At 45.1% G+C, this 18,382-nt stretch overlaps 2 protein-coding genes across 3 annotated transcripts in view; one reads left to right on the top strand and one right to left on the bottom strand.

Moving 5' to 3' along the window:
- Positions 1–18,382, bottom strand: part of BPGM (bisphosphoglycerate mutase) — a 56,469-nt gene that overhangs the window by 20,621 nt on the left and 17,466 nt on the right. The window contains exon 1 of one of the 2 annotated variants that reach the window (XM_075051274.1): positions 18,297–18,373. The exons of the other annotated variant lie outside the window; for it this stretch is intronic. The gene's annotated coding sequence lies outside the window, so the exon portion shown is untranslated. Of the gene's footprint in view, positions 1–18,296; positions 18,374–18,382 lie in introns of those variants that run through there. 2 annotated transcript variants of the gene reach the window in all.
- LOC142041969 (aldo-keto reductase family 1 member B1-like) lies at positions 11,598–13,973 on the top strand. The gene is made up of 5 exons (XM_075051277.1): positions 11,598–11,717; positions 12,198–12,304; positions 12,470–12,551; positions 13,092–13,175; positions 13,603–13,973. Exons 1-5 carry the CDS (start codon positions 11,598–11,600, stop codon positions 13,687–13,689), a joined length of 480 nt encoding a protein of 159 aa, XP_074907378.1. The 3' UTR covers positions 13,690–13,973.

Here is an 18,382-nt window from a genome sequence, read left to right as displayed (position 1 = left end):
TACACTGGTTATCTCTTCTCCTGTAAACTGAACACAAGCATTATTTCCTGCAAGAAATAAACTGCAACATGGACAGGGGCCTGGGAAGCCCACACTGTGTATTAACCTTCCTGTTAGCAGGACAGTGCTACCCAGGCGGGATACCTTTCTTTATAACACCACAGCCATCTTACCCATCCATGCCTTCAGTCTCCTTACCTATTCTTTTTACACCTCTGCTTACTCAGTTTTCCCAGTTTAAAAGACCACTTTATTCACTGCTTTTTCAATCAGCTTCATTTTTTCCATCCAAGGAAGACTGCAAGTCCAGAAGATATCAATATCACGTTTTCACCCAAGCCTAGTCTCTAAATACACTTGTTTAGCTGAATCCCAAGCAAACTTAATGTGTATTCATGGACTGGAAGCTGTTTTCCTTGTTCCTGAGACCACAGCCACAGCTCACGTGAAGCACTGCACAGTCCTGTTGGCCTGAAGTCCTTCATACGTCTCTATACACCAGACCTTGGTGTATAATACAAGGAAAATAAAGCCTTCTCCATCAGATCTCAGAGAGCACGTAGCAGGCAAGGAAGCACTAGTCCTACGTCTGGTTTTTTGTTAGAGCCACTCACCGCGTCTTGCATTAACCAGACAAGTTGTTCTCAACATGTTCTTGGCTCAAGCATACCTATGCGTGGGTAATTTTTCATCACACACCTACCCCTATTTGCCAATATATCACACCACCACGTCTTAAACCAAGCCTATTATTACCTAAAACTTGGGGGTGCACCTGACAGAGCAGTGAGGTGTACCTTGCACGCCAGTTAGTCACCCAATTACAATTTAAGCTCCTCAGCAAAGGGCCTTTTTCACCTTTTGTTTTAGTAGTGCCTAATACAATGCTGCTTTCATATGTAAATACAGTGGGGCTTTCATCCTGTTTGGGTATGGAGGCAATATATAACCTCACACATCTGAGTGGATTCTCTTTATGTCAAAACCAGATGCATAAGTCCATGTGGAGGGCAAATAAAGTATTCTACTTTTTTTTTTTACTCTAACTCCATTGCTTGGGGGGGAAAATATCTTCAAAAAAAAGAGGAGTGTGTAAGCACTTAAACTAACCCTGCATTTGTCACCAGAATCATAGCTTTAGTCTTTAAGTAAATGCAGAAGTTTTTCTGAATCATTAAGTACCAAATAAATGACTGAGAAAGAGGAAGAAAATACATAAAAGCCTTCATTATATGCAAAACAGATGGAGGGAAGCTGCTATGTGAAGCATCGTATTGCAAACCCAAAGTGGGAACTGAATTTCTTATGTAACCCCTATGGCTAGGTACTGGTAATGTTATCCTGAAGTAAAAGATGTGACTTCTGTCTGTTCATCTGAAACCTTAACTCAAAAAATTATTGTATTTCTGCATATCCCAAGCTGAAAACATACACATGGGAAAATCCTTATATTCTCTATGCACTCAAAACCATTACGTGGATATCTTCAAATAAACACCTTACCACAACAGGTGCCTAGATGTTACAGGAAAATGTGCGGAACACAATGTTCTGAAGGAGCCCTCATGGATACAGTTCTAGCCCCCAAAAGTAGCTCTAAAAGAAGTTGTACAGGGTGCCAATGGCTGGGAAAACAAAATTCTTTCTCACAATCAAAAGTTTTCCCATTTCTAGAGCAAGAAACACAATTTGAAGATCTACAATGTTCACTTTTAAATTTTGTGGGTTTGAAGTGGTTTACAAATTAACTTACTGTAGCAGTATCAAAGGCAAAGAAAATCCCGTGATGAATCTGCCTTTTTTTCCCCCATGATAAACAGCATAAAAAGTGCTGCAGACATCAGACGTCAGTAAGAAACTGTCTGGGAAGAGATAATTTAAAAGGGCCTTTGAAAAAAAGAAAGCAGCAGGGTGGTGTCTAGTCAAGGCGTGATAAGTTAGTTAGAAAACAGACTGGATAGTGCTGATACTAGAGTATGGTAACAGCACATAAGAATCTGGGCAAATATAACCAAAAGGGTAAAATGGGAACTCCAATGTCATTGCAGAGAATGGGGAGAACAAACACACACAAGACATATTCAAGTTCGCTTGTACTAATGTCTTTCTATGAAAAATTAATGGTTCACCTCAAAAAAGCTGCTCTAAAGTTTTTTACTTCCACGTTACAATGAACCCTGGGTTAACTAAGAACTTGCTGATGCGTGTGTGCAGAGCTATCTCTGTCGGTATTATGTTTGTTTTCTCACAAACACTCTACAAATCACAAAGATTTGTCTTGTGCATATTACTTTTCTTTCCATGGTTTGTGGCTCTCTTGCAGCATACCAGTTTACAAAACAAGCCCGACTGATGTTTAGTTTGGTTTTGAATGGAGCACAAAAATGAGTTTCCTATATAAAAAATCTGTGCTATGTGTCATGATTAGTAAAGAGGACTGAGTCACACTCTTCTTCCATTTTACTGTAAATTCTCAGAATTCAGTGGGGTTGCTCTTGACTTAAAAAGGCAACAAAATCAGGCCTCTCTTTTACAGGATTGTTTCCCAGGAAACTTTAGGTGGTAAGTTGCTAAATAAATAGCTTTGTATCACAAGTTAATTCATGCTCTCCGCCCACCCACCCCCCTTTCTTTAATGAAAAAGGAGCATGAGTAGAAAGGCAGCCAGGACTAACAAATCAGACATGGATGGGGAGTCAGGATATCCAACTTCCCAGAATTTTTCAATTCTAATTTTCATCTCACATCTGTTTTACTTACATGGAAATCCATTTATTGAAATAATTTTGTGCCTGACTTCCACTGGTTTTTGATTCAGAATTAGTCTATTCCTCTCTATTGCCATCAGATCTAGCTGTCCACAGAACAGCGTGGAAAAAAATGTTTTGCCTGTAATTCAGCATCTCCTTTTTATATTACAAAAAAGACACTTTTCTGCTTCCCAGAGAGACGAGGTACTATCCAACATTTAGCACTTTGGATAGGTCAAGTACTTGTTTAAACATTCAGTACTACTGTCATTATTCTTCCCTGTTGAAGTCTGCATCTGCAAAATACCAAATAAGTAACTGAGCCAAGATCAATCCAATGATCTGTGAGAAAAAAACCTGGGCAGTAGGGTCCTGCCCTTCTTAAGAAGGCAATTACAGAAGTAGCATATAACTGGTAACAAACTACCTATCTTTTTTTTTGGCAGGGGGTTATAATACCTCTATAAAGGTACCATAAAACGAGGCCCATGCTATCTGACCAAGGTCTCTTTCCCTTCTAAAGATATAGGTGCTCACAAACTTTAGACATGAAGAAGCCACTTTATCTGGTCTTCTGGCTTACATCTACTTTATGGGGGCAGCTGGGAGCACACACAGGCCAAATTAATTTTCCTGGCTTCTGCAGCAACCCACACCTGGCCACCATGTTTTCCCAGCCCCTCGGGTGACAGACATGTTCTGGTTACAGGACAAGTGAGAGTCCCCAGGCAAGATAATAGCTGGAAGCATCCTGCCAGAACAAATTGCAGCTCATGGCCTCCTCCCTGCATGCCCTGAATTACTTCTGGAAATGACAGATGCTGAGAATGCGGAAGCCCATCTGACCAACCCTACAGCAAACCTGGAGCATACAGCGAAATAGCTGCAGATCCATGGATTAGTGAAGGACAATAAGCCAAACTTTTGTGGGAATCACTGGACCTTCCACATACCCACAAAATGTTCATATTGCCCACGGGTCTGCCATGTGACAGGAGAAAGACCAGGAGGTTCTGCTCTCGTATTCACAAAACCTGAGTAACTCAGTCAGCTAAAACAACCTGGCTCCCCTGTTGTGTACGAGTTCAGGTTATAAAGCAATTTCTATTCAGCTCTAATTGCACAGATTCCACAGTGGTATTTTTCATGTTGTTCCTAATCAAGATGAACTCATTGGTTTTACTGTATGCTTCATTTTGGTTTGTTTTTCAAACATGAGGAAAATATTTTCAACACTTTTGTGTTTCACAAATGGAAAACATATCCCTTCCTCCACTCTTAAGGCATTTGAGGCACCCCTTTTCTTGTCAAAACTAGACATGTCTGATTGCTGAAACTTGAAAGGGAGCATGAAAATATTTTTCCGCAAGGACAAGAGCCTTCACTTGGCAAGAAAAAGAGCAGACTGTTCTCAAAAGTGATGCACTTTGGAAAACCTACAGTCTCATATATGAGAGAGGAAAATCTTGTTCCTGTGATAACCATGCCTACCAACAGAACTGGGCAGGAATGTAGGTCTGGGATGGGCAAATTTTCCATTTGTAGATGAGTTGGGTTTGGAGGCTGGCCATGGTGTCCTTCCTATGTAACTCAAGTTGCTTATCCCCTCATTACAAAGCCCATTCTTCCACAGAAACAGCTGAGAAGGTACGGTGTTTGTTGATGCTTTGTCACCTGCTCTTTTCACAAGGCTTGACCTACAGAAAATCAAGTGAAGTATTTGCCAGTCCCACGTTAATCCACCTCTCCAGTCTATGACCAGAAGGTTTCTTTTTACAAGTTCAAGAAAAGACACAAAAGACACTGACATGCTTCTGCTTCCGCAGCAACCAGTCCTGGCCTGTGCAAGGAAGCTGCAGTTTAATTAAACCAGTTCAAAAACCGATGCTGTTAAATTAATGCTAAGTCTGTGGGAGGATAGATGTTATTTTGCTGAAGAGTGCTTTCTACTGTTTTAACTGAAGTGGTAAGGAACAGATTTAAGCTAAATCAATATACAATGTACTTCAACTGATATGTGTCCAAAAAAAGGCATTTGCATCAACATAATGAAACAGTGCAAGATTTTCATGTAGACAAGACTCAGAAGAAAATGTAACCATATTATATTTTGGGAATACTGTGAACATGCCTTGTTTTGCCCTTGTCTGCTGTCAACACCTCCTCCACTGCCTCCAGGGGTCTGCTCCCCGCTGCCTGACAGTTTTATTAACTATCTCTTCCTGTCTTATTTACCCTGAAGTACCCACTTGTTGGCAAGTCACATTTCTCTTTATCACCAAACCACCCCATTTGATGTAGCTCTCAAAACTGTAGCTTCCTGCAGTTCTGCTAAGTTAAAAGGTTGCTCTTCAGGGTAGTTTCAAGCTGATGTTCCATAGACTTTCCCTTATTTCCTCTATTTATAACAGTAATAGTTACTACAGCTTCAGAGCCAGACTGGCTGGGGTTTCCTCAGAAACCAAAAGATATCACTTCAGGCTTCTTGTGTGTCCAATGCTGTGGAAATGTCAGAATGTGACTACTGTTTCTGGGAAGTCCATCTCTCTCCAGAGGGTGACACACAGTGACTGAGCAGAAGTATAAAAACAGGCAAAAAAATACATTTTTAGCAGCTCTGCTTTCTTAGCCTGGCATGATATCCCACTGCCCGTTCAATCAGCTTGAGCCCACTGGTTTACACTACAGAGTAGGAAAAGTGCTCGGGAAAAGATCAGTTCTTACTGTTCTTGCTGTTCTTGGTTCCTTCCCCAGATGCCAGCAGGGTCAGGCCGAGGCTGGGATGCAGATCCTAAGGAATTTTGTCTTCCCCATTGTGCCTGAGCCACCACCACGGCTGCATCGTGAGCTGCAGGGTGGCAACAGAGGGGATCTCTGGTGATGAAGCACTAGAAAACATACACGGTGTTGAAATCATGATGTCCAGCCATTCTGAGGACATCAGGGTCAATACACAAAGTAGGTTAGACAGAGTTTGGTATTAGACTGGCTGAACAGAGAGACACTGTTGGCAGACATTTTAACAAAAGGCTTGCTCCGATGCTGTTGAATCAATGGCAAATTTCCCAATGGAAGTAGCCTCTGGCCACAAATGTGTAGTTAACAACCCAGTATGCTGTACAGCGCATACTGCTTTCTATGAGCTGTAGACAGCCCACAATCCCCATTGACTGCTGCAGTCAAAAACAAGCTGGAGGTGCTGAGCACAATAGGGTGCTACCGGTCATAGTAAATCCAAGCATTCTAAATTTTAGACAGTCTTACTGTTTCCCCTGGGATACACAACATGTTGTGAGTAAGTGCCCCGTTAACAGCAGGCAGAAAACAGACTTGATTTCCCTGCCACGCATAACAATGCTTAGCAGTGCAAGTTTTGCAACTTCTTTGAAAGAGAGCAGTGAGTTGAGGCAGGAAAAGCAGTCTCATTCAGTGCAAAAGACAGCAGGGAAAAGGAAATTCTTTTCTGTGCCTTTAATTTAAGGATCAGACAATTCAGAGAGTCGGTATGTTAGTGATAATTGCTAATTTCCTTTTCAAAACTCAGATTGTATCTTTTAGGTCCGTACCAGGAAATTTTCATGCCTATTTATTTATTACAAATGTAAGCCACCTCCATTTTTTCTCTTCTTATCCTTTTTAGGAAAAGAGACAGAGGAAGAGAGATTTCCACCTTCTCATTATTACAAAATCTAAGGAATGCGATACGCAATTCAATCTGAGAGATTATTGAAGAAATTCAAAAGCAGCAGCCACACACAAGTTTAACTCTGCCCCCGTGTGTGCAAACATTAAAATACACCCTCCCATCCTTTACCTGGATCCTGTTCTATTTTTGTGCAAAAAGATGTATTGGTTTATGACACTAATTGTATACAACATCCACAAACACCATGTAGTTACAGGACAACTTTTCTCTTCTACACTTACATGTCTCTCTCTGCATTATGAAACTCTCCTTTATGGAGGGCACTAAAAAACAGGCCATAGAGACATGCCTGTTGCCTGTACTAATAAAACAAGGAGAAGTGAGAGTGAAAAGAAAAAACAGGCAACTCTAGAATTTTATCAAACGGATGGTCCTGTTAAGATTGGGAAAAAATGAGTGCTTAATTTTACTTCTCACCTTTGCCATGCATGCCCTGTGTGAACTTCCCTGTTCTCCCCTGTGTCTCACTTCCCAGCCTGTGAAGCCTAGACACCATCACCTTTGTGTGTATGGGTGAAGAGGATCTACTTCTTCCTCTGTAAACTCACACGGAGGTTTCTCTAGCCGTCTCACTTCATCAGCATGCAGGGCGACAAGGCTCCTGGCACCAGCCCAGGCCACCATCGCTGTCGTGGGGACACGCTGCTCCAGCCAAAAGGGCTCAGCCCTTCCTCGGCCCACGGCTGGCAGCCCGCAACCACACAGCCAGTGGCGAGGGACCAGCTCCGCGCGCTGGGAGCAAGAGACCTCTGTCTCATGCCCTGCGCCGCGACTCCTGTTTATTGACTCCTTTTGGGACACAGCCTGCCTTTACCCATGACAAACCGAGGGGCAAAGTGCCACCGAACGAAACAGGCTCTCCAGCTGGTAACCGATGGGGTGAACTGCAGCAGCGTGTTGCAACACCCCAGTGTGTATCACAAGCGAGATCTGCGTGAACAACCCACGGCACAGGGACAGGGTGCTGCAGGAGCTGAACCCCGCACAGTCACAAGCTGGATGGGAGCACAGCCACCCCCAGCCCTTATCACGGGGAGGAGGGGGCCGCAGGGCGCACCACTGCACATTCCAGGGGGGTCATCACCTCCGTGATTTTTAATTGATTTCAGCTTTCACATTAACCTGTGTGAGTTGAGTCTACAGAGACAAAGCGCAGCCTTGTTTGCTGGATATGGGAGGACCCAGAGCACTGGTGCTGCTCCACCATCTTCCCCTGCCCTAGCCCGCGACCGGTCACTATTAAACCAGCTGGGCAAGAGGCGGCTGCACTGGGGCTTCCCAGACGGCGTGCAGGGCCACGGCGACCTACGTGCAGCTGAGCACCACAGCTAAGATGCCCCTCATGGGGCTGGGCACCTGGCAGGTAACAGCTTCAGAGAAAAGCACCAGTATTGCAGAGCTGCCTGGCACAAAACCTGGTTCCCTGGGTCCAGCTCTGGAGAACTGCCCTGGTGTTGGGGGCTCTGCTCTACCTGGCTGTTGGGCTGAACCTCTGTTGGAGTGGGGCTACGGATAAATGGCTGGAGACTGGCTTCAAGCCCCATGTTTAGAACTGCAAGAAATACTGCTCTTGTAAAGAAAAAAAAAACAAAAAAACAACCTGGGGCAGGGGGGTATTGCTTTCAGTAAGGTGGTTTTCCTATTTTTATTTTGCTAGGATACAGGTATTTAACATATACTGATTTGAGATTCTTAAGATTTATGCATTATTTTTAGTCTCCAGCTGGGAAAGTAACAGCTGCAGTGATGGCTGCCATCGATGCTGGGTACTGCCACTTTGATTGTGCCTACGTGTACCAGAATGAGATTGGGGGAAGCTGGGGAAGGGATCCACCAGAAAATCAAGGAAGGTGTTGTGAAACGAGAAGACCTCTTCATTGTCAGTAAGGTAAGGATCTGATGATCTTCCACCCTGGAGCAGGGGTGGGGGAATGCTTTGCCTATAGTATTTTCACAGTAGGAAGCTTAAGTACTGGAAATAAACTTTATGCTACAGGATAAAGCAATTCATAGCATCATTCAAGTCACTCCTGATACAAGCTTACTGCTTCACCCCATTCTGTATGGACAGTTAGGAAGGATCCACTGTGTTGGCACCCTGCTGTGGTCTGGCACTCCACTGAGACCCAGAAGTGCTGGGGGATGGAGGCCATCTGCAGACCCACTGAGGCAGAAGAAGGGAAGCAGAAAAAGCTAGAGTGGACCACGTAGCACCAAGCAAGGTAGAAACCAGAGACGCAGAGGTCTGAGATCGCTCGCTGTAAAGGACTGATACAGAGGCAGAACGAGTTTGGTAATGGCACCGCACTGACTGCTAAAGCACAGCAGAGTAGACGAGCCTGGCAGTGGCCGGTGCTTGTTCCAGCAGCCGGGCTTGCAGTCCTGCCGAAGGGGTGTCTCTGCCGTGTGAGGAAGATGAGGTTCTGGGCACCTTGGGACAGTGTAATCTGCTCAGCACATGTCCCAAGGAAGGTGTGGTTGGTGGGTTCTCTTTCTCTTGCTTGTTAAGAAAAACAGGCTATTCAGCTGGATTCTGAAGTTGCTTCGTACCTTGGTAAAGGTTGGTGCCAACTACTTCTTTGTGGCTTGTCTTATATTTTCTTGGCTTTGCCTGCTAAATTTTTTACAGGAAATGTACAAATGGTCAAATCTGAAAGAAAGCTTTCTTGAGCTAAGCCATCCTCTTGCACACAAATCTGACCTTGCAATAGGAGTTTTTTCTACAGATCTGTCTGATCACGTATACTGCCACTGCACATACTGCCTTCAGTGTCCCGGGCCAGTCCCATCACAGAGCAAGGCCCATCTGAAGAGCACTAGGATGGCCTCATTCCACATCACCTTCCAAAGGAGATGGAGCATTTCTGTCCTGTGCAGGAGAGCACACAAGAGCTTTAACCCAGGAGGTCACGGAGTGCCTTGGCTTTTTGTCTCTAGCTGTGGTGCACATTTTATGAAAAGCCTCTGGTGAAGGGAGCCTGCCAGAAGACTCTTGCTGACCTGAAACTGGATTACCTGGATCTCTACCTCATGCACTGGCCTCTTGGGTTCAAGGTACAGTAACAGCAATGCCCTTGGCTTTCCCTCCTGGGAGACTTCCTCAAAACTGCCCGTAATGCTTGTAGCACTACTGCTGCAGCAGTCCTGGAAAACCATGTGTCTGTTGTGTGCACCAGCACTGGTCCGGTGCTGCTCATTCAGCTTTACCCTGGCCTTGTGAGCCAGGCTCTTGATCTCTGCCCCTGAGACCACTGCTTGCACAGCGTCCTCTGCCCTTTGGAAAGTTGAAGAGGCAGACCTAGCGCTAAGGTCAGGCCTCCCAGCTGCAAGCATAAGCTATGCCACTTTCCCTTTCTTTTACAAATCCAAAGCATGCTCATCTGAAAATTACCCCTTGCGGGAAGGAGGGCTGTCCTTTGCTGTCTGACAGAAATTCTTTCCTCTGCATGTTACAGATTCGCAGAGCGAAAGAAAATGCTTCTGGTTTCCATTTCTCTCTAAATCACCAAGTACTTAATACAGTCCAGATTGAGCTGACCTTGCCTGTAGGAGCCTGAGTGTTGTTTCACAGACCTTGGATTTCAAAAGATGAGGCTTTTCGATACTGAACTTTCACAGACTATGTGTACTTCAAATGATCTATGTCAGTTTGTGCATATATATATATACACACATACCCTTAGCCTTTCCTTTCTGCTACACCCAGATCAAAATCTCTATTTTACCTAATACTTTTGAGCTCAGCTTCATTTCATTCTCTCAATATTGTTTTAGTTAGCTTTATGTGGACAAAGCTGCCAAGTGAAACTGCATAATATTGTGGCATCTAGAAAATTCCAATCATTCAAACCACTTTGGCCATACTGTCTAGTTACAGGCTGTTCTAATTTTCCTAATACAGCAACTTAAACAGTGAGCGTCCCCATGGGAAATCTGTTAGCAGTACCTTTTTCAGCAAGTATACTCCAGTATAAATGTGTATGTTCACAGGACCAAAGTCAACCCTCCATATAACTTTTTAAAAACAACTAAAGAAGCTATTATTCCTAAACATGCATAATAGAACAATACATGAAGTGACCCCATGTAAGACTCCAGGATATTGTTCTATGAGTACCTTGCTTTGCTGCATGCATTTTGTAGATCATCACTTCAATGGGTCCAGCAGAAATACCTGTCTTTGTTGGGATAGTAGGTGGCAAAAATGCCATGACCTTGCATGAACTAAGAAATGACTGAAGATTTAATTTAGTTACTATGAGAATTACTTCAGTTTTCTTCACGCACTATTAGCTTTAGCTCCTTACATTCCTATTTGGTCCTTTTACATAGCTGGCATCCCAACAGAGATTATTTCAAGCATTTTCTCTCCCATTGACAGGCAGGAGATGAGCTGTTTCCCAAAGATGACAAAGGCATGTCTATACCTAGCAACACTGATATTCTACAGACATGGGAGGTAAGTTCAGCCACAGCAGAAGAGACTTGTCCTCTGTCTTCATTAGTCTCTTCCATGTTTTCATTACCTTCAGCAATCACAGAACTGTTGCCTCATGCATGCAAAAATAGATGGAAGGAACATAAGGCAGTACAAAGTAGCTTTTCATAATGTCTATGCTTAGTCATTACCTAGTTGTTCCTATTCCCCCAAATGCCTTATTTGACTGCCTGACCCACAGTAACCTGCACAATCACTTTCAGTGGAGCTGCAGACCAGGCTGAAGTTAGAAAAAGTTCGTTGCTCAACCATAACAACTGCACAATTGTCTTCACCACAGTTCTTGCACCCTTCTTGAATTGCTCAAATAAATTTTACAGAAATAAAGACATTTTTAGGTTGAGATCTTGCCTACGGCGTGGGGCACAGCCCTCCAGTTCTTACACAATAGTGGATTATTGAGTGTTGTTCTTTTCCTCATGCAACTTGGTGTGAATTTCCACAAACTGAGGGAATGAGAATTTGGGCTTAGGTGAGACAGCACTAACGTACTGGTACCTGCTCTCCCCTCAGAGAACTTTGCAACACTAAGTAGTTATTTTGTGCTACTCATGACAGGAAACAAGCCACATCAGGAAGAACATCTTCTTCATGACCTGTCTTGCATACCAGATGATGATTTTGCTCCACTTTGTGTTAGGCCATGGAAGAGCTGGTGGATGCTGGTCTGGTAAAAGCCATTGGAATCTCCAACTTTAACCATGAGCAGATTGAAAGAATCTTGAACAAACCAGGACTGAAGTACAAGCCTGCAAACAACCAGGTAAACTGCTAAGTGACTGCAGGTGAATAGTTTTCAGGGATTATGAAGATCTGATTACTGTTGAATGAGGAGATGGAAAAAGGAAGAATAAAGCAGACAACAGCATGTACTCTAAATCCTGCTCTGTGGATATTTCTGAGTACACAAGGCACTTGGATACTTCCTTGGTCGTCTCGCCTTGCTGAACCACTGTTTATGAATGTTGGAGTATTTCCCTGGAAACAATCTTTCTGGAAGAATAAAGAACCTGGAGATGAGCTTTGTGAAGCCCCCCCCCCCCCCCCCCCCCCCCAGCAAAAACTGTATAAGCACTTTGTATAAAAATAGGTGTCTTCAATACTAAGGATGCATATTATCATGCAAGCCACTAGCAAATTAGGGGAAAAGGCAGCCTCTAATTGTATTAGGAGATAATCCATGGGGCACAACAATATTACAACAGTTCTGCCACTATCAGCCTCTGTGCCTTTGTGTTGGCAGATTGAATGTCACCCATACCTCACCCAGGAGAAGCTGACCAAGCACTGTCAATCCAAAGGTGTTGCTGTGACAGTATACAGTCCACTTGGCTCTCCTGACAGACCATGGTAAGATTGCTTTGTGCTTTGCAAGGGAGCTTGTAACATTATGACTACATATGCTTGTAACATTGAGACTACAAGTGCACTATTAATCATTCATCTAGATACAGATCTCTGTTGCTAGGCTGGATCTTTCTATGGAGGTTTCTTGCCACTGATTTCTCTGTGTAGGGCTAAGCCAGAGGATCCTTCCCTTCTGGATGACCCCAAGATCAAAGAGATTGCAGCCAACCACAACAAAACACCAGCACAGGTACGTAAGTGCAGTACAGTGGGTACACCTTCCTGTAACACAGCCATTAAGGAAAATAGAGCTGCGGAGTGGGTATAACCTCCATCCATTCCTCATGAATTCTGCACTCCTTTGATTTTTCCCTAACAATGCAGATTTTTTATTATATGGCCTGCAAGACATGCTACTATTATCTCTTTGGCCCTCAAAAAGATTCTTGGCCCATCTTCACATGTCAGTTCCCCTCTCAAGTCCTCCTGCAGAGAATGAAAGCCTTGCATGGACTGCTAGAAGTCTGGGTGGGAAGAAAAGGAGGTGACTCTCCCAAAACTGAATGGGAAAGGAGGCCTTCCATGTGGGCCTCCATCACTTCTCTCTTTGCTCTCCTGGAAGTGCTACCTAGGCCAGAGGGACAGGAATTATTTGAATTGTAGCTCCACAGAAAGGGTTTATTTCTACTGAAATATACACTTGATAGCAAACAGCTGTTGGAATAGGCTCTGTCTACTTCCTCCAGAGCAGGAGCCAGCCTCTCTCTGACTCAGTTTTCTGTTCCTGCAGGTTCTCCTTCACTTCCAGATCCAGAGAAACGTGATTGCAATTCCCAAGTCCGTCATACCACAGCGCATTGTGGAGAACCTCAAGGTGAGTGATTATGAGTGAGCTGGGTGCTGCCCTTCAGGGATGGCATAGCTTTTCCCTGCAGAGCAAGCTGTGATCCTTTCTCACCCTTCCCAAGTCCTCCTCAGACAAAAGGACTGGGCTTTTTCTTTCTTTATGCTTACCTACTACTGAGTATTAAGCCAGGCCTGCTTTTGGAGAGGACAGGTGAACGGGTCTTATATGATATTTCCTGTTCTGTGGCTTGTGGATGAATCAGCAAGCATAGCTTTCTTGGAGCCCACACACAGTAACAGGCCAGAAAAGTCTTATATAGAATAAGCAATGTTCATAAAATAGTTCTTGTGTCCATAAAACAAGTTGTTCCTCTACTTGTTAATTCAGTGGTCCATGACTGAAAATAGACCCTCCAGTGTGGAGCTGGTCTCTCATCTTGTCTTTCTCTTGCTAGGTGTTTGACTTTGAATTGACTAAAAAGAAGATGGCAACCATTCTCAGCTTTAACAGAAACTGGAGGATCTGTGCAATGAGCATGTAAGTGACACTGCTTGTTTCCTTCCAACTCTAAAATTTTGAATATGCTTTACAGGGAATTTTGTGTCACAGTTACTAGGTAGCATGAAATTCAGTTTATTTAAAAATCATACCAACTCAAATTCCAACTGCTTTGTCCAAAAATACTTTTTCAGGAGAGGTTTTAATAGTTTCATTTTAAAAACAAAAAAAAACAAAACAAAGAAAGAAAACAAACTACACTCCCATTTTGAATTCAGTTTCCAGGAAACTCTCTGTAACTTGAATTACAAAAAAATAAGTTCTGGATGGTCATTTCATCTTTATCTGTATTAAAGAAACGAGGACACATATCTCCACATATTCTCCCTGTAATTACATGATGCAGATCTTCCCTTGGCAGCTCCTCCATGCACCCAATGCACCTCTACGTAACATTTAAGTCACCCATGAAAATAACATTGTCTCTTTGATTTCTTTCAGGTCCAAAACTCACAAGGAGTACCCTTTCCATGCAGAATACTGAAGATGCTTGTAACACGGCCTTCACTAGACCTCTGATGTCTCACGTGTCTCTGCTCTAACTTTGAGCTGTCTATTTATCTAGTTTTCTTACTCCATCTGCCTTGCTGCTGCTAGTGAAGACATGAGATGTTTATCCCATGAAATTTGTTTGAGTTCTTTTTTTGGAAGGAGGAAAAAGTATTTTCTACAGATCAAAATGTGGGGTGTAATAATTTTCTGCTTAATAGAAGAGAGGATTATTATTGAAGAGCCTAAGCAGAAGTGCTAAGCAGAAAACGGGGAGAGAGTTTGTACCACTGTTCAGTGATTGCCTTCAGTCTTGCATCAGCAGAAACCAGATGTTGACAAACCCCATGCATCCACAATTTCATCAGAAGTGTCCCATATTTTAAGTAAAATTGACTTTAAAATGCAAAAACATAATTGGCTGAAAGTCTTCCATCTAGTGTAGGAAAAACCCAAAACCCTCCTAACCCAGAGACGCACAGAAAGGTCGCCTGCAGTCACCTGCACCTTGGGGACACGAATCCTCCCTGGGACAGCAAAGCCACTTGGCACTTTCTCCTGCAGGGACCAGAGGGCAGCCAGCTCTCAGAGGAGACCCACCTTGCCCCCTCCCCACCAGCCACCAGCTCCGAGCAGTGCTTGGAGTGCATTTTAGATGCCGCACAACCTAGGTGTCTGCCCCTGCACAGGAGAGGCTCAGCCCCTCAGTGCTGTGCCCAAATTGCCGGCACTTAGGATATTCTCCCCAAAATTTCCACTTTCAATTCACAAAGATAATCCAAGACCATGTGTTTCTCAGCTTCCTGAAGGAAGCAGCCCACAAAGCCCTCAGCAATCTCCAGGCAGAAGTAAGACATCCGTCCTGCAAAAAAAATACACCGAGTTATTGAACCCAGTAAGGGTACACTATTTAATATGGTGTGGGAGCCAAAGATGTAGGGAAGTTCTACCACCCTTCACAACCACCCTCTTTCCCTTGGAAAGCTCCTGCTCAAACACTTGCTCTAACTCACAGCAGAGCCACCATCGGGGGACAGTCACATAAATTCATCCAGACACTCCATGGCTAACGGCAGCACTTACTGCCCCATCCCACCCACGCCAAAGGGCTCTCCTGCTCCCACCTGAAGTGTCTCCTCTCATCCCAGGGCACACACAACAACCTACTGAAAGAAAGAAGACATCAGAGGGGTTTAGCCATATCAACTTGCTGAATCAGGCCTATGTGTCAGGGATGTGCAGACAGGAGCTGCCTGCTTAGGGCGGGCAAATTAACCTGGATCTGTCACAGAGAGTGAGAGTATATGCTCATAGTTTCGTTTCTAGAGTTTTATTTTAAGTACACAGTTTTGCCAGCTCAACAGATTAATAGCCAAATATCATAATTATCAAAGACTGAAGTCTTAAAAAAAACCCTTGAGAAGACACAGAGATGGTGGTGGGACCTCAGAGGATGCTCCTGGCTCAATCTGAACTCAATGCAAGAAAGAGGCCAAGGTCTTAGAACTGGATTAAACCTCTATCCTCCTGTCTGCATTCCTGCCTTAACAAGCATCTGGAAGTTAAATCAGTGTACAACACTTAGCAAGATAAACATCCTATTTCAGTATACTTCTTTCCCAAAGGCCCCATCATCATCTGACAATGCCAGCTACACCTTCAGGACAGAGAAACAACTGACTGCTCCTGTGTCTTGGCATGATCTGGGGAAAGTCTTACACCAGCAGGCGCAAACAGCAAAGCAAAACACAAACCTTCTGCTCAAAATCCTCTGTTAAAAGACCAAGACATCTCTCATTCAAGAAACCATTAGGGAAAACCAAGCACCCACCTTCACAGGAGAACATGGACAGGCCACAGAGGAAGCAACACAAAAATCTCAAAAGAAAACAAGAGGAAGGACAAATCGCATTTCTCAGCCGTGCTCTCCAAATCTCATCTGTCATCACACGCTCTACCCAGCTCCTTGCTGCAGGAACACAAGGCTTTGAAACCTCTCCCCAAAAAGACAGGCTCAGAAGGGTGAGAACAAACGCTGCAGGGTTTTCTGCCCTTTCTTATAGGAGATCCCACCTTACTGGCCAAACAGCCAGGCTTTGCAAGCTTTCACAGACTTGCAGAGCACAACTCTCTGATGGCACCAGTTCACCTTGGTGCTGCTTCAGTACAAAATCTGGCAGTTCCTACACCAAGACTTGAACCCACTCACCCTTGTTTCTGAATGTGACACTGCTGACACTAATAAATCACCAGCATAGCACCACAAGCTTGAGTGCCTTGGGAATACAAAGGAGAGCAGGAGCAAACTGGCACTTCATCTGGTCTCTAGGCTCTCTTGAGAAAGTACATCACAGCCAAAGCAAAATGTGTCATTTTGCATTTTTCACTGACTTCTCTGAACAACAAACCAGTGCCCAAGAAGCTGAGCAGACTCAGAGCAGATCTATGGAGAAGGAATTCCCAAAAAGGATGAAAGATAAGCCCTGAGTTGTATAACTGTTATGTGATTCAACTGAAACACCACATCCTGCTGAGGACAGCTGATGGCACTGACACAAAACAGGGGGAAGATTAAAGAGGAAAACTAATTATCTTGTCTGCCTTCAGTTAAATGAAGCAAAAGGAGCCTGGGCATCAGCTGTGGGAGAGGCACCCAGAGAAAAATGCACCATTATACATACTCTGAACTTATGCTTGTACCTGACTCAATTCTCTGAGTATAAGCAAACTGCAGAGCCTCCCAAGCAGCCCTGACATACCATTATGGAGTACTTATAGGATCCTGCTGATAAATCAGGTTTTTTTCACTGCACTGTGACTACCTCATCAGTACAGTGTATTTTGCCTCTCCAAAACTTCCAAGTCAGTTTCTAATGTGAAATTAAAGGTCACCTACCATTTATTTCTACACTTGTATATTTCATTCTGAAATATGGTCTGCATCTCCCTAAAGACAGAGGGACAATGTGATCATCGTGACATTCACTGAAAACTCACTACTCTTCTTCAGCTTCGAAAACATACTAAAAAATACTTCCGTGCAACATTTAAAATGAAGTGGTTTAAACTCATTATTTTCCAAATTACTCATAAGCTCAGTTACCCCAAAGTGAAAGCTGCATTCATGCCATCTGGAGAAGGGAACGGGGTGCTCCCCACACTCACAAGCCAGCCACACGGAGGTTTCTCTAGCCATCTCACTTCGTCAGCATGCAGGGCGACAAGGCTCCTGGCACCAGCCCAGGCCACCATCGCTGTCGTGGGGACACGCTGCTCCAGCCAAAAGGGCTCAGCCCTTCCTCGGCCCACGGCTGGCAGCCCGCAACCACACAGCCAGTGGCGAGGGACCAGCTCCGCGCGCTGGGAGCAAGAGACCTCTGTCTCATGCCCTGCGCCGCGACTCCTGTTTATTGACTCCTTTTGGGACACAGCCTGCCTTTACCCATGACAAACCGAGGGGCAAAGTGCCACCGAACGAAACAGGCTCTCCAGCTGGTAACCGATGGGGTGAACTGCAGCAGCGTGTTGCAACACCCCAGTGTGTATCACAAGCGAGATCTGCGTGAACAACCCACGGCACAGGGACAGGGTGCTGCAGGAGCTGAACCCCGCACAGTCACAAGCTGGATGGGAGCACAGCCGCCCCCAGCCCTTATCCTTTGATAAGGAACTTCACCGGGAGGAGGGGGCCGCAGGACGCACCCCACGGGGGGGATCACCTCCGCGATTTTTGACTGACTTCAGCTGTCACAAGAGCCCACACGAGCCGAGCCTCAGCAGAAGGCCCTCCCGAGCCGGAGCTGCTCTGCCCTGCCCTGCCCTGCCCTGGAGGGGTCGGTGTGAGGCCCGCTGGGCCCCGGCACGGCCATTACGGCCCGGCTCTGCCGCAGGCCCCCGGCGGGCGGCTCCTCCGGCCGCGGCCGCCTGCCCGGCACCGGGCCTCAGCAGCTGGGCCCGCCTGACGGGGCCGTCGGCTCCGGTGGGAAACGCTACTGGCGGAGAAACGCCTAACCGGCCCCAGGCGGGCGGGCGGGAGGGGGCGCTGACGGAGCACCCCCAGGCATTCCCCCCACGCGCAGGTAGTCCCCCCCGGTACCTTACCATAGCAGCGGGCCGGGATCCCCATTGGTTGTCCCGCTTCGCTGCTGATTGGGCTGCGCTGCCATCGGGGCAGGACTTGAGCGGCG

This window comes from Buteo buteo, chromosome 19 (assembly GCF_964188355.1).
Source record: "Buteo buteo chromosome 19, bButBut1.hap1.1, whole genome shotgun sequence".
In the NCBI taxonomy this organism is placed as follows: Eukaryota; Metazoa; Chordata; class Aves; order Accipitriformes; family Accipitridae; genus Buteo; species Buteo buteo.
The sequence above is the reverse complement of the archived record's forward strand: the minus strand, read 5'-3'. Positions and strand labels throughout refer to the sequence as shown.

Bases quoted from the DNA above. Each gene is read 5' to 3' on its own strand.
- LOC142041969 (XM_075051277.1), top strand. From the start codon at position 11,598: ATGGAAGAGCTGGTGGATGCTGGTCTGGTAAAAGCCATTGGAATCTCC. The intron at 11,718-12,197 runs GTAAACTGCTAA...TTGTGTTGGCAG, and splicing joins ACAAGCCTGCAAACAACCAG to ATTGAATGTCACCCATACCT. The intron at 13,176-13,602 runs GTGAGTGATTAT...TTCTCTTGCTAG, and splicing joins GCATTGTGGAGAACCTCAAG to GTGTTTGACTTTGAATTGAC.